The sequence below is a fragment of the Sciurus carolinensis genome, chromosome 12, assembly GCF_902686445.1.
Source record: "Sciurus carolinensis chromosome 12, mSciCar1.2, whole genome shotgun sequence".
In the NCBI taxonomy this organism is placed as follows: Eukaryota; Metazoa; Chordata; class Mammalia; order Rodentia; family Sciuridae; genus Sciurus; species Sciurus carolinensis.
In genome coordinates, this window is record NC_062224.1 from 18,457,665 (window position 1) to 18,471,108 (window position 13,444).

The following is a 13,444-nucleotide window of genomic DNA, read 5'->3' on the forward strand; positions in this document are numbered from 1 at the left end:
TTTCTAATGAGATAGAACTATTTGATCTTTTGACTAGGATAGTAATTTTTAATGGATATTGGGTGTTTGGTAGCTTTCTGAGCCCCAATGTGTTCTGACGTGGTATAAGATAAATTTCCTTAGAGAATAATATTTATTTCTCCATTTACAAATCACTTTTGCTTGACATATTTATAGCAATTGGGAATAATAAGACAAAAAGCTAATGAATGGGGAGAGAAGACACTCTGGTGACTGAATTTAATATCCTACAGCACCTTGAATCTTTTCATATATTGATGGCATTGTCGAGGATACTAATAAGCCATTTGTTGCTTTATTTTATTTATTTTGTGGTACTGGGGATCAAAACCAGGGTCTCATACATGCTAGATAAGCACTCTACCAATGAGCTTCATCTCCAGCCCACCTTTTTTTTTTTTTTTTCATTCTGGAGATTGACCTAGGGGTCTTTACAACCGAGCTATATATATCCCCAGCCCTTTATATATTTTTTATGTTGAGACAGGGTTTTGCTGAGTTGCTTATATAGCCTCTCTAAATTGCTAAGACTAGCCCCAAACTGCAATCCTCCTGCCTCAGCCTCCAAGTTGCTGGGATTACAGGCATGTGCCACCATGCCCAGTCCCATTTACTTCTGTTTCATTATAGCATTTGCTTTATGTAATTCATAGTTTAAGATAACCCTGATTTTTTGGGGACCGGGGGGGGGGGGGGTCGGGGCAGACTATACCCAGGATCTAGGGCCTCAAGAATGCTAAGCACATATTCTACCATTGAACCATACCCCCAGCCCAAAATAATCCTGATTGAAAAACAACAACAACAAAAACATTGAGAACTGGTATCTAGCTCTCAGAATATTATGCATCAGTAAAATTTCTCTAGTACCTTCTTATGGATATATTTGGATGCCTAAGGAACCTTAGGTGAACAGTTCTGGGTTAGTTAGATAAGGATTGACCTACATTTTATGGAGCAAGTTATGGATTTAAATTGATATAAAATGGAGTTAAACTATTTTGATGTTTATTTTCAGTATTTGGAAATATAAAAATTATTATATTCCAAAAATGAAACAAGTAAAGTGTATATGTACTAATTTCTTTTAAGTAAATTCTGGTGTACAAATATTTGTGTTACAGTTAACTCTCTAGTGTTAATGTACAAAGAAATATGTCATGTTTGATTATAGGTGGGCAGTGACACATTTGTGTCTTTTCAAGGCATTGCTAACATTGAAAATATGTGGATACACTGAAGAGCTATGATTGGACATCAGTGTTTTCACCTAGAAACATAGGTTTTGAAAACTGCTTGCATGCTTTTATGGAAGGTATTTCTCATCTTAATTTGTCTTGTCTTATTCACATGGCCAGTGTTTTTCTACTAATGGTTTTTGAAATCTAAGTAGTGGGACTTGATTAAGATCTTTAAAACACAAGTAGAAAATATCAATATGCATGGCACGTAGTTAAGGTAAGTAAGTGTGTTTCGTCATACAGTGGTATGTGTGAGTGTGCGCACGTGCTCGTGTGTGTGTGTGTGTAGCTTGGAAATGTAAAGTGGTACTTTTACACCCACTCCAGATGTTCATGGTGTACATAGATGTACCTTCTACATGTAGATGCAGCTAGTCTTCTATTCTCACAGTGCTAGTCATGGAGTTACTGCTGTTCCTTCTTGATTTCTGTTCACTTTTTTAAAGGCATGCATGATTTTTAGCTTCTTTAATCTTATTCCCTTAATTATAAAAACCATTTCTCAGCTAGATTTCTTCATAATTTCATTCTCCCATTATAAATACATGAGTCTAATTTTCATAAGATATATGTGAACCACTCTGTAGTCTGACTGATGTTGTTCCACACAGGGGGTCTGGAGAATTACAGTTGTTCCAGAGCTGCTCTGTGACTTTGGACAGTTCATTTATCAGAGTGCATGATAACACAGTCTGGTTGCTTGATAGTTCGTGGACAGCTGGTATTCCCTGTGTGGAGATGGCTTTCTGTGTCTGTGCCTGGAAGTACTCACTCATTACATAATTGCTGTCAAAGCAAAATCTAGTAGTAACTCCTCACTTCTTTTCTTATTTTGTCAAATGTCAGACTTGGTTTTCAAACAGTAAAAGGTGATCCCTCATAGAAGTTTTGAGAATAGTACCCTTTTCCAGTTCTTTGAAAGTTAAAAGACCTCAGGTAGACAAGTTAGGCTTTGTACAACTACTGAAATAGCAGTTAAGGAAAAAACAACAACATTGTATAAGGTAAGCAGCTTAGGTGGTATACTGTAGTGAGTTTGATCTCTCTTCTGACAGGTACAGGTATCTTCTGATATTAGATACAATGAATAAATAGTGAGATGAATAGCTTCAGAGCTGGGGGGAATTGAAGTGACTTCCTCACTTCCGTAAGAGGTTCTCTTTAAAGTGGCAGCGATAGAGCACTTGTCTAGCATGTGTGAGACCTTGGGTTTGATGCCCTCCGTTGTTAAAAAAAAAAAAAAAAAAAAAAAAAAAGGTGGGGGCACCTGTGTAAAATTGGGGGCATAGAAGCATATTTTCTTCCCCTCTTGATTAGGTTATTCAAGTCGGGAAGGAGTCATATGACTGAGGAGGTCACTTGCAAGGCTATGGATTGTTTTTAATTGATGCATGCTTTTACAGAAATGTCTTCTCCAAGAAGAAAGTTAAGAATGTTCAATATCACAAAATTAAAGTTAGTATGCTTTCATTTTTCAAGACTTATGAGCTTAAGAACCTGCAAACTTTTAACTATCTTCAGTTTACATTTAGTCTTTGTCCCTCATAAGAATAGAATGTGTTTTTACATTGATTATTACCTGTGTACATTTTAACGTGTGCTTTGCTTTTTGATTTATTCTGGACATATAGAGTACATTGTAATATGTAAAATATTATATACATAGTACTTTTTGAGAAGTATCAACATATTCCTCATATTTATTCTTTAATGGCACTGTAAAATTGCATCTTGTTATTATTCTATAAAACATTCAGCCTTTTACTTCCTTGGAGGTATTTGGGATGTTTTTGGCTTCTTGCTGTCAAATTCTATAGCTGTGATCATTTTTGTTCTAGTGTGTTTTTTTTTCAAATAGGCCCTGTTTGAACATTGTAAGAGAAACTATTCGGATGTTATAAGTATACTTTAAAAGTTGAAATGTCTGCTTTATAATGTAACAGTATTTCTGATCCTCTGATTTTCAGAATTGGCTTTGAGTAAAACTAAAGCAGGTCAAAAGCTCCCAATAGTGAGACTGCAACAATTAGGTTTGATAATTGAAAATGCCAGTAGTTTGAAATAGTCCGTGGTGTTCATCTCCCCTCTTTCTTGAGTTTATTCTTGCTTCCGCTTACATGCATTTCTTTCCCCACAGTTGTTTGTTGCTGGTTTGATTGTGCTGCTGTTAGATGAGCTGCTACAGAAGGGTTACGGCTTGGGGTCTGGTATTTCCCTCTTTATTGCCACCAACATCTGTGAAACCATTGTCTGGAAGGCCTTTAGTCCCACTACCATTAACACTGGCAGAGGTACATTGCACAGTGACTGCAACTGCACGAGTTTGCTGGATGTGTGCTGGACATGAGTCCATGATGTAGCAGTACATGCCTGTGGCCATTCGGGTTTGCCACCCCAGGGGACAACGAATGCTATTTGTTCAAAACTTGCTAAGCAGAGATGTGTAGTGTGCAATAGTACATCACACAGAATGATGTCTGTGTTTTAGCCTCTGCTCCTTTAAAATTTCAGTGATTGCAAACAATCTTAAAAATGATGTTTGTTGACTTTAAGCCATTGCTGCAGAAGTCGCTGGGCTGACCGGCTGCAGTATTCCTAAAGGAATGAAAAGTAGGTCAGGAGTCCTGAAGTGAAAAGACGTTGCTTATCGTACCCTCAGGGAGCACTTACACTTTTGCTTCTCCTCTAATTGGTTTTGTAATAGCATCTAAGTTTTGAAAGATCTCATTCTGTTTTTCCCCTTTACCCCTCTCCAGTTTTCTCAGTTATCATCCTATTCTAACCGATTAACATCAAACTCTGCTCCCAGCCCTTAGAAAATAGCAATGATGGCTTATTAATGTTACAGTAAACGTAAAAGCAAGCTTGATAGAGTCATATGTCCTTTGATTCTGACATTTCTATTCTGCTTTGCTGCTTTTTTATTTTTCCTAAAAATATTCCTTTCCTTTCCCTAGAGTATAAAGGAGAGGCAAATCTTCATGAATGAAATATTTGCTTTGGTAGACTCTACTTTGGATGTTTTCATAAAGAATAGGCTCTTGAGAAAACTTCAGACTTATACAAAAAGAGATTTGCCTCAGTGACCTAAATGTGTTTAGAATCTGCACACGTGACTGTGATAAAGCAAACAGTGGTGAATTCTTTTGACTGGAGTTTCAGGTTATTTGTTTTGATCTTTGAGGCAGCTCTGGAAAAGGCATGTACAGTTTGTTTTTGTCTTGATTTCTCAGGTACTGAGTTTGAGGGTGCAGTCATAGCTCTGTTTCATTTGTTGGCCACCAGGACAGACAAAGTCCGAGCTTTAAGGGAAGCTTTTACCGGCAGAACTTACCCAATCTCATGAACCTCATTGCTACAGTTTTTGTGTTTGCTGTTGTAATATATTTTCAGGTAAGTATAATCTTTTTACTGAAGAAACTGGGATGTGGGTTTTATTTTGCTCTTAAATAGAAGAATACCATTTGAAATGCTAGTGTCTAATCTGCCAGGGTTTTAAGATCTAGTCAAGCAAATAATTTCATTCTTTACCCTCTAGTCTGAAGCTGCAAAATATTGCTATTTATGAAATAGAAAAGAAAGTTGGTGTATGAAAGGGGGAGCCTTTTTGTTTGTATTATCTATTTATACCCTCTATTACTTGTTTTCCCTCCCTGGCTTGTATTCTTTTCTTAATAAGTACAGTTGTTCTTACTTGACTCTTCATTTCATTTTTTAGGGATTTCGTGTTGACTTGCCAATTAAGTCGGCCCGGTATCGAGGACAATACAGTAGCTATCCCATCAAACTCTTCTACACCTCGAACATTCCCATTATTCTTCAGTCTGCTCTGGTTTCAAACCTGTATGTTATTTCCCAGATGCTGTCTGTTCGATTTAGTGGCAACTTTTTAGTAAATTTACTAGGACAGTGGGCTGTGAGTATTTCATTTATTTATAATAAGTATTATAATTTAATACAGTTGTGTTTCATGGTTATATTTGACTGAATGAGATAGACATTAAAGCAGTTGCCATAACATTTTCAGATTAATTTGCCTATAGCAGAGTTTGTTATTTAGAATTGGTAAGTGTTGTAAAACTAAAATGGACCAAGTATGTTTTACTTTATTGTCTAGGAGGCAATTTCATATATCATTTGAATGACCTTTTAGGCTAAAATCACAATTGCTTTCAGGAAAAGTGATTTCTTGCCTTGTAATCTTATTTCTCTATTAAGAAATTGTTTTTATTTGCTAAAAATCCCCAGCTATTTACAGATAACATATGGGATACTGTAATCATTCTTTCCTATTTTCCCTCTATTTTTCATGGCCTGAATGGCAGTAAACTAGCTTGTGATTAAACTGGGCTGAAGATCAGTATGTAATTAACAAAACTGATGAGAGCTAGAAATAGAATCCAGTGAGTTGTGAGTTTTCTTCTGTAGGTCTTCTTTATCATAACTTCTCCTAAAGCAGCCCAGCCTTGTTGCTTTTGAGGTGAGTTTTTACTAGTGGTGAAATTTTGATTTGTTTAAATTTCTATCATCTGAAAAAGGAGTATTTTCCCTCTTAAAATTATAGAATTAAAAAACTCTTACCTTCTTACGTTCTTTTGTAGTGTATGCAATTTTAGCATTTGTATTCTGCCAAAATCAGTATTTTAAAATAATCATTCAGAGTAATGTAGTGTTTATTCTGCGTATTTATTTTCATATGCTACCTTTTGCATTGTAACTTGTGATAACTCCTGTCTTTCTACTTTTACTGAGAGTAATTTAAAAAAATTAAAGTTAGCAGAAAAGATAGTTACTTTAGAATGTTAGTTGAAGGAAATAAGATTCCTTTTATTCATAATACTTCTTTCCTGTTCATTTAAGAGAAATTTGATTACGCTTTTTATTCTGGCCATTAAAACTAGGAGAAGGGGATGAAGAGGAAAAGGATGGAGTCCCTCCCTTATTTGTCCAGCAATAGTTATTACCGAGATAGGAATTTCATAGCAACAGATGTATTGAGGAGTTGGTTCTGTATACATTGCGTTGTGATCTTGAGTAAGATTGTTTTTAATGTGAGAATTATTGGTAAATTGAATTTGCCTGAAAACAGTGCTTTCAATCTGGGATTTGTGATTTTAGAGGCACAGTAAAGGATCATTTGAAAATTATAAGTTCAGGAACCAGATATTTTAATCATTACAACCCCAAATTGTTTTCTTACCCTTCTGACCTAAGACTTTAATATGAGCAAATACATGCTTTTCCCATTTTTATTACTATAAAAATCTGATTATTATAAATATTTATGAAAAGATTATTTCTTTTTAAATTTTTTTAAAATTTTTATTCCTTTTTTTTTGCTACTGGGGATTGAACCCAGGTTTTACACATGCTAGGCAAGTACTCTATTAGTGAGCAGCCCCTGAAAAGACTATTGCTTTCAATAATGTATAAACCATATGAAATTTAGGCAATGAGCTCTGTTTTCTCAATATTTTGATTGCATTATTAATACTTTGAAATGTAACAATCGTTAAGGATCTATAGTTGGACATTTTTAAACATAATTCAGAAAATAGGTTCTGAATGTAAGATTATGTCATCATATTCTTATATTCAGAAAGAGGTTTTGAAAAAAGATTTTGTAGGATGTAATTATAAATTAAAAAAAAATCACTCTTCTGTTAATATGTTCAAAATGCATTGTGCATCATCAATGCTATACAGTTTCAAAGGAGTGAAGTAGTAAGTGCAAAACTTTACTCCTGTAGTTACATAGAATCATTGGTTGAAGGTGCTTTAAACTTAAAACACTGTCAAAATTTTTGAGAACTTTGAAATTCATAAAAATGTATTCCAGCCTGTAGTCCCAGCTACTTGGGAGACTTAAGAGATCACTCAAGCCCAGGAGTTTGGGGCCAATCTGGGCAACATCTCAAGGTCTGAGGGGTGAAGTTCAGTGGTAAAATGTCCCAGGCTCTGGGTTCTGACCCTATTGCCAAAAAAGAAAAAAATATTGATCAGTCAGGTTGGACATTTGTCCTTTTTATTCTTACTCTGTAGGATGTCAGTGGGGGAGGACCTGCTCGTTCTTACCCTGTTGGAGGCCTTTGTTACTATCTTTCTCCTCCTGAATCCATGGGTGCCATATTTGAGGACCCTGTCCATGTGGTCGTTTATATCATTTTCATGTTGGGATCCTGTGCATTCTTTTCTAAGACATGGATAGAGGTGTCTGGTTCCTCAGCCAAAGATGTAAGTATTTGGTTTATTTGAAATGATTTTTTAAAATTTTATGACTTTTTTAGGTACCAAAGTAGTAATTGACATATTCTTTCTTTTGTAATTTATACTTTGTTTAGTACATTCTTTAATGAGGCAGTGTCATCCCCAGCAGGCAAAAAATTGGTTCTTGGAAGGTGGAAAATCTTTAATATAATGGTTTTTGTTCCTCTAGAACTCAACCCTACCTAAAAAAATCTTGTCCTTAGTTTTCAGTTTCTCTTTAGCAAGGTAATAATGAAAAAAAAAGTTTGAGAAACACTGGTTTAGTGTCTGATTAACATGTATTGGCAGCATTGAGGCCTGTTTTTTTAGGTTTAATGGGTATGATACAAATCCATTTTCAAGGGTCTTGCATTTAATTTTTAGTGTGTGGAAAGCACTTCACACAGAACATGATAGCAAACAGTGAGATGTTAGGACTGATGATTTTGCTGGACATAGTGGTGCACAACTATAATTTCAGCTACTCAGAAGGCTGAGGCAGGAGGATCCCAAGTTTGAGGCTAGCCTGGGCAACTAGTGAGAACTTGTCTCAAAATAAAATTTTGAAGTGCTGGGGGTATAGTTAAGTGACAGAATGCCCCTGGGTTCAATACCTAGTACTAAAAAAAAAAAGTTTTATTTGGAACTTTTTTTTTTTCCTGACAGGTAGCTAAACAGCTTAAAGAACAGCAAATGGTAATGAGGGGTCACAGAGATACCTCTATGGTTCATGAGCTTAATAGGTAAGTTTGTTAGATTCAGTCCTTCATAGGAGCATGTGCATTTAGCCTTTCATCACTAATACCACTTTGACTTTTCAAATGCGTGTCGAAAGCAGATTTCCTCTTCTCCATACGAGAGAACTCAGATTTAACACAAAACTTAAATTGTTCTCCATGTTCAAACTGACCCCTAAGCAAAGTATTTTCATTGAAATTATGTTCTGTCCAGTGTGAAAATGATACAAATCAGTATTCATCAATGTTGACTGGCTGCACATACAATCGCCACGGAGCTTTTAAAAAGTACTACTATCCCACCTTCAGAAATTGTGATTTTGTCATCAGGTGTTTGGTAACAGCTTTATTGGACAATAATTCACATAACGTGTGATGTATTTATTTGAAGTGTGGAGTTTTGAATTTAGAACTGTACTGCATTATGAATTTTCATCCCTCAACCATTGTTCTTCATTAACCCACTAGTCTTCATTCTGACCCCAGCCTCACCCCCTACCCCTTGCAGCAACTACTTTTTACTTTCTGTCTCTGTAGATTTATCTGTTCTGGACATTCTGTATAATGTTTCACATATGTACTCTTGTGAATGACTTCTTTCACTTCACATTTTTATCCACGTTGTAGTAATTATCATTATTCCGTCTTTCTTGAATATCCTTCCATTGTATGGCTTTACTACATTATTTACCTATTCACTGGCTGATAGAAATTTGGGTTGATTCCACTTTTTTGGCTATTATGTTGCAAACATACTGTACAAGTTTTGTGTGGATGTGCATTTTCATTCGTCAAGGAGGGACTGAAATGCTGGGTGTTTTCTATGTTGAGGAACTACTAAACTGCTTCCCCAAGTGGCTGTGACGTTCTCTTGCAGTGGATGAGACTTCCATTTGTTGCTTATCTCACCAGCATAGCTCTTAGGTTTTGTTTTTTGTTTTCCTAGAGGGTGTGGAGGGGTGTTTCTTGATGGTTTTGATTTTCCACATATTTTCAAGTGTTTATTGACTGTTTATGCTATTTCTTCTTTGGAGAAATATCTATTCAGATCCCTTGCTCATCTTAATTGGGTTGTCTTTTTGATAGTTTTAAGAATTGGGTTTGAATTTTATTTTTTTAATACAAGTCTCTAGATATGACTTCCTGTAGGTTATTTTTTCACTTTGTTTTTGGTACTGTGGATACATAGGTGATTTACATTTCCAGTCCTTTTGAATTTTGAGACAGGGCCTCACTAGGTTGCCAAGGCTGACCTTGAACTCTCAATCCTCCTGCCTCAGCCTTCATGTCACTGGGATTATAGGAGTGAGCCACCATGACTGGCTTTTCACTTTCTTGATGATGACCTTTGATGTCCGAGTTTTTAATTTTGATGCTTTAGTGTAGTAACTAAGAAAGCATTGCCAAACTCAAGTGGTGTTCCTGTGTTGTCCTACACCTCGTGTGTAGGTCTGTGACACACTTTGAGTTCATTTTTGTTTTGTGATGGCTGTCCAGTTGCCCCAGGTCTCTGGTTGAAAAGGCACTAGTATTTTAAGTGAACTTTTTATTCACTTCAACACCCACTGCAATACAGTGTCGTAATGAACCTCTGACTTCAGGAGATGTGGCCATTCTTTTCTCATCTCTTATATCCCCCCCTTTTTTTCCCTTATTTTAAACAAAAACTCATTTTTAAAAAAGTTTTCCTCATAACTCTCTAATGTTAACTAAGGTTGAATCATTGTTGAAGAGGATCATCAAAATTTGTTCCATCTGTTGACACTTAGCATTTGAAATTTACTTTTCACTCCACAACAGGAGTTACTTGTTTAAAAAGATTAAACATTTAATGCTCAAATCTCAGCCCCAGGGTTCTGCTTTTCTGCCCTAAAACTTACATATCGCCTTTTTTGACTGTTAGCCCTTTTCTTTCAAACAGGGAGTTAAGTCCTTGCCTTAATCAGTTTCTCATCAGCGTGTCATCCGCTGTGTACAATCCGTCAGTGCTGCAGACTCTCCTGCTGGATTAATTTATATTTCTTTAGAGAGCAGCATTGCTAGGAAAGCCTAGCCGTCTCATTCCCTCACTCCTTTCATCTCCACTGCCTGACTAAGGTCTTGTCTTCTAGGTACATCCCCACTGCAGCTGCGTTCGGTGGCTTGTGCATTGGCGCCCTGTCGGTGTTAGCTGACTTCCTCGGGGCCATTGGATCTGGCACTGGAATTCTACTTGCAGTCACAATTATTTATCAGTATTTTGAAATATTTGTTAAGGAACAGGCTGAAGTTGGCGGGATGGGTGCTTTGTTTTTCTAAATGTTCAAGTATTTCTTTTTGTGTGTGAAAGGGAAAACATTTTGACACATTGTTTTTGTCAAATAATGCTGGTTCCCCTTTTCCTCCCTCACAGTTTCTTGTTTTCAAGTGCTAACTGTCCCATTTCTGAAATGGGCATGGAGCTAAGCCTGTGTGCAGCATTAGTACCAGCTGCCTTAAAACTGAAGTTTACATTATTCGTTAAAAATGTACATCTAGTGTTGCCTGTAATGCTGGAAACCAATGCATCTACCTTGCTGTGTCAAATCATGACAGTGAGATGGTGACATAGATTAGTTTTGCACACAACATTCAAAACACTTAATACTCCCCCCTTGTTTAAAAATAAATGTAGTTCAAATTGCCACTTTCCAGTATTTTTGAGCTTATCTGATGAGTTCTGGAACATTTATATCTAATCTATATTTTAGATAATTACTTTTTATACTTTTTTAACTCATAGTATCCATGTTCCTTGCCCTCCCTCTCCATTCCCACCCCCATCTATTATTTATCCCTTCCCAAAGCAGCCACTTAGCCCAGATGAGCAAAATCAAGCATTGATGGTATTTCTGTTGCTAGAAAACAATTGCTTCTAATTACTCTTCCTGTTTTTCATTCCTCCTCTCCTCCCAGGGACAGCATACTCTGTGCTGTTTGACCGTATTGGCTATGCCTGCTAATTCCAGCAGTCACTTGAGAATACTCTTTCAAGATGCAATGCCCCAATTCTTTTCTTTCGTTTTTTTTTTTTTTTAAATCCCTAAAGCAAAGATCTAATTCTCAAGCAGTGTCTGTAGTTCAGTGGGGGTGAACAATGAGTAATTCATGCTAGGAATTTAAGTCTGTTGTTGTACTTATAGCAGCAACATGAGTGTAAACAGTAGACAATAAACTTTTATTTAATAAAACTGTTTCAGTTGTGTTGGAAAAATAAAGGAATCTGATATTAAGTGTTCTCTAAGATTTTTTGTATAGGTTCATTGTATTTGTCCCAAGTCCATTCTGAGATGCCTATTGAAAGAGGACAAATGTAATTTACACTTTAAATTATTGAACAGTGGCTCATTTAAAGGTACTCGTATGACTAATATTTGGAAGGGGGCAGGAAAAGTGGTCTCAACACAATATTGTGTCTCTATCTGAATTCAAATAGTTTTTTGTAAATCATTTTAAAAAATTTTTAGTTGTCAATGGATCTTTTATTTTATTTATATGTGGTGCTGACAATTGAACCCAGAGCCCTACTCTGCCAGGCAGTTGCTCTACTGCCAAGCCACAACTCCAGCCCTGTAAATCACTTTTTTTCTTTTGGTATCGGGGATTGAACTCTGGGGCACTCGACCACTGAACCACATCCCCAGCCCTATTTTGTATTTTATTTAGAGACAGGGTCTCGCTGAGTTGCTTAGCGCCTCGCCATTGCCAAGGCTGGCTTTGTTGCGATTCTCCAGTCTCAGCCTCCCAAGCCGCTGGGATTATAGGCGTGCGTCACCACACCTGGCTGTAAATCACTTTAAGTGCAGGCACCTAAAACAGTGCTGACCTGTGAAAACATCCAGACTGCAGTGTTCAAACTCTGACTCAATCTCCAAGGCATAACCTTTTAAATGTTCACAGATAATGTAAACAGCACTGGGGATAGTTCTGTGAGTTAGCTGTCACTTCTAAATGACTCTTGGGAAGAAAGGCCAGGTAGAGGTTATAGGCCTTACTCCTTGAAGGTCATTTCTGTCAGGAATGGCTTTGGAAGAATTGGTCTGTACTAGAGTCTATCTCTGCCTTTCCTTGATTTCAAAGGAGGAGAGTAATACGGGAAATAATAGGATGCATCCTTGTGAGCTTAGGGTAAAAGATATTAAGATCTTTGGAGAATCATGATACCCGTGATTTTTTTCTTTTTTTGGGTACCGGGGATTGAACTCAGGGGCACTTGACCACTGAGCCACATCCCCAGCCCCATTTTGTATTTATTGAGAGATAGGGTCTCACTGAGTTGCTTAGTGCCTTCCTTTTGCTGAAGCTGGTTTTGAATTTGCGATTCTCTGGTCTCAGCCTGCTGAGCCGCTGGGATTATAGGCATGCGCCACGGCGACCCGTGATACCCATGATTTTAAAAAAGATTTTAACTAAAAGGGTTAGAGGCATAGGGGAAATTTACTGTTATAGCAAGGAGATGGATCTAAATATTCACATTTAGAAAGACAGTAAACTTGATTTATAAAGTTCTGGAGTCCCATAATTCTGTCCATCCTTAAGTCTAGTATAAAAATATGCACGAAGAGCTTATATTTCTATTCATACAGTTATCTCTGGGCCAGAGGATGAACCCATAGATAAATGAACTACATTGCAGCATTTTTGTACCTACTTTTATCTGGAACCTTTATATCTTCTATTATGGTTCTGAGGGGACTATCTTTATTTACCCCTATATCCAGGCTAGAAACATGACTTAGGGTTGGTCATTAAGAGTCATCCTAAGAAAAACTGGGGATTGAACCCAGGAGTGCTTTGTCACTAAGCTACATCCCCTGTCCTTTTTTTGTCTGGAGACAGGGTCTCTCAAGTTGCTTAGGGCCTTGCTAAATTGTTGAGACTGGCCTCAAACTTATGATCCTCCTCTCTCGGCCTCAAACTTATGATCCTCCTCTCTCAGCCTCCCAAACCACTGGGATTATAAGCGTGCACCACTGTGTCTGGCCTCATCCTGACTTCTGCAAGGGACCAAACTGAAAAGGCAATTATGCTGGAGCTGCAAGAAGCTTAAAAGTCAACACAATCTAAGCTTACTCAATAGTCTTAAGAAAATGGCCCAGGAACAGTGGTAGAACTCTTAGAAGATGAACTTTAGGCATGGCATACGCCAGTTACCCCCATGTTTCTCTCCAGTTTGGGCTG

At 37.0% G+C, this 13,444-nt stretch overlaps 1 protein-coding gene across 1 annotated transcript in view; it reads left to right on the forward strand.

The window, feature by feature from the left end:
• Sec61a2 (SEC61 translocon subunit alpha 2) overlaps nucleotides 1-11,513 on the forward strand; it is a 28,537-nt gene extending 17,024 nt beyond the window's left edge. Inside the window, 7 exon segments of the mRNA XM_047521397.1 lie at nucleotides 3,400-3,553; nucleotides 4,496-4,573; nucleotides 4,576-4,655; nucleotides 4,981-5,178; nucleotides 7,305-7,496; nucleotides 8,175-8,251; nucleotides 10,357-11,513. Of these exon segments, the coding sequence (XP_047377353.1) occupies nucleotides 3,400-3,553; nucleotides 4,496-4,573; nucleotides 4,576-4,655; nucleotides 4,981-5,178; nucleotides 7,305-7,496; nucleotides 8,175-8,251; nucleotides 10,357-10,543 (966 nt within the window). The 3' untranslated portion in view covers nucleotides 10,544-11,513.
• Nucleotides 11,514-13,444: the final 1,931 nt, after the last annotated feature.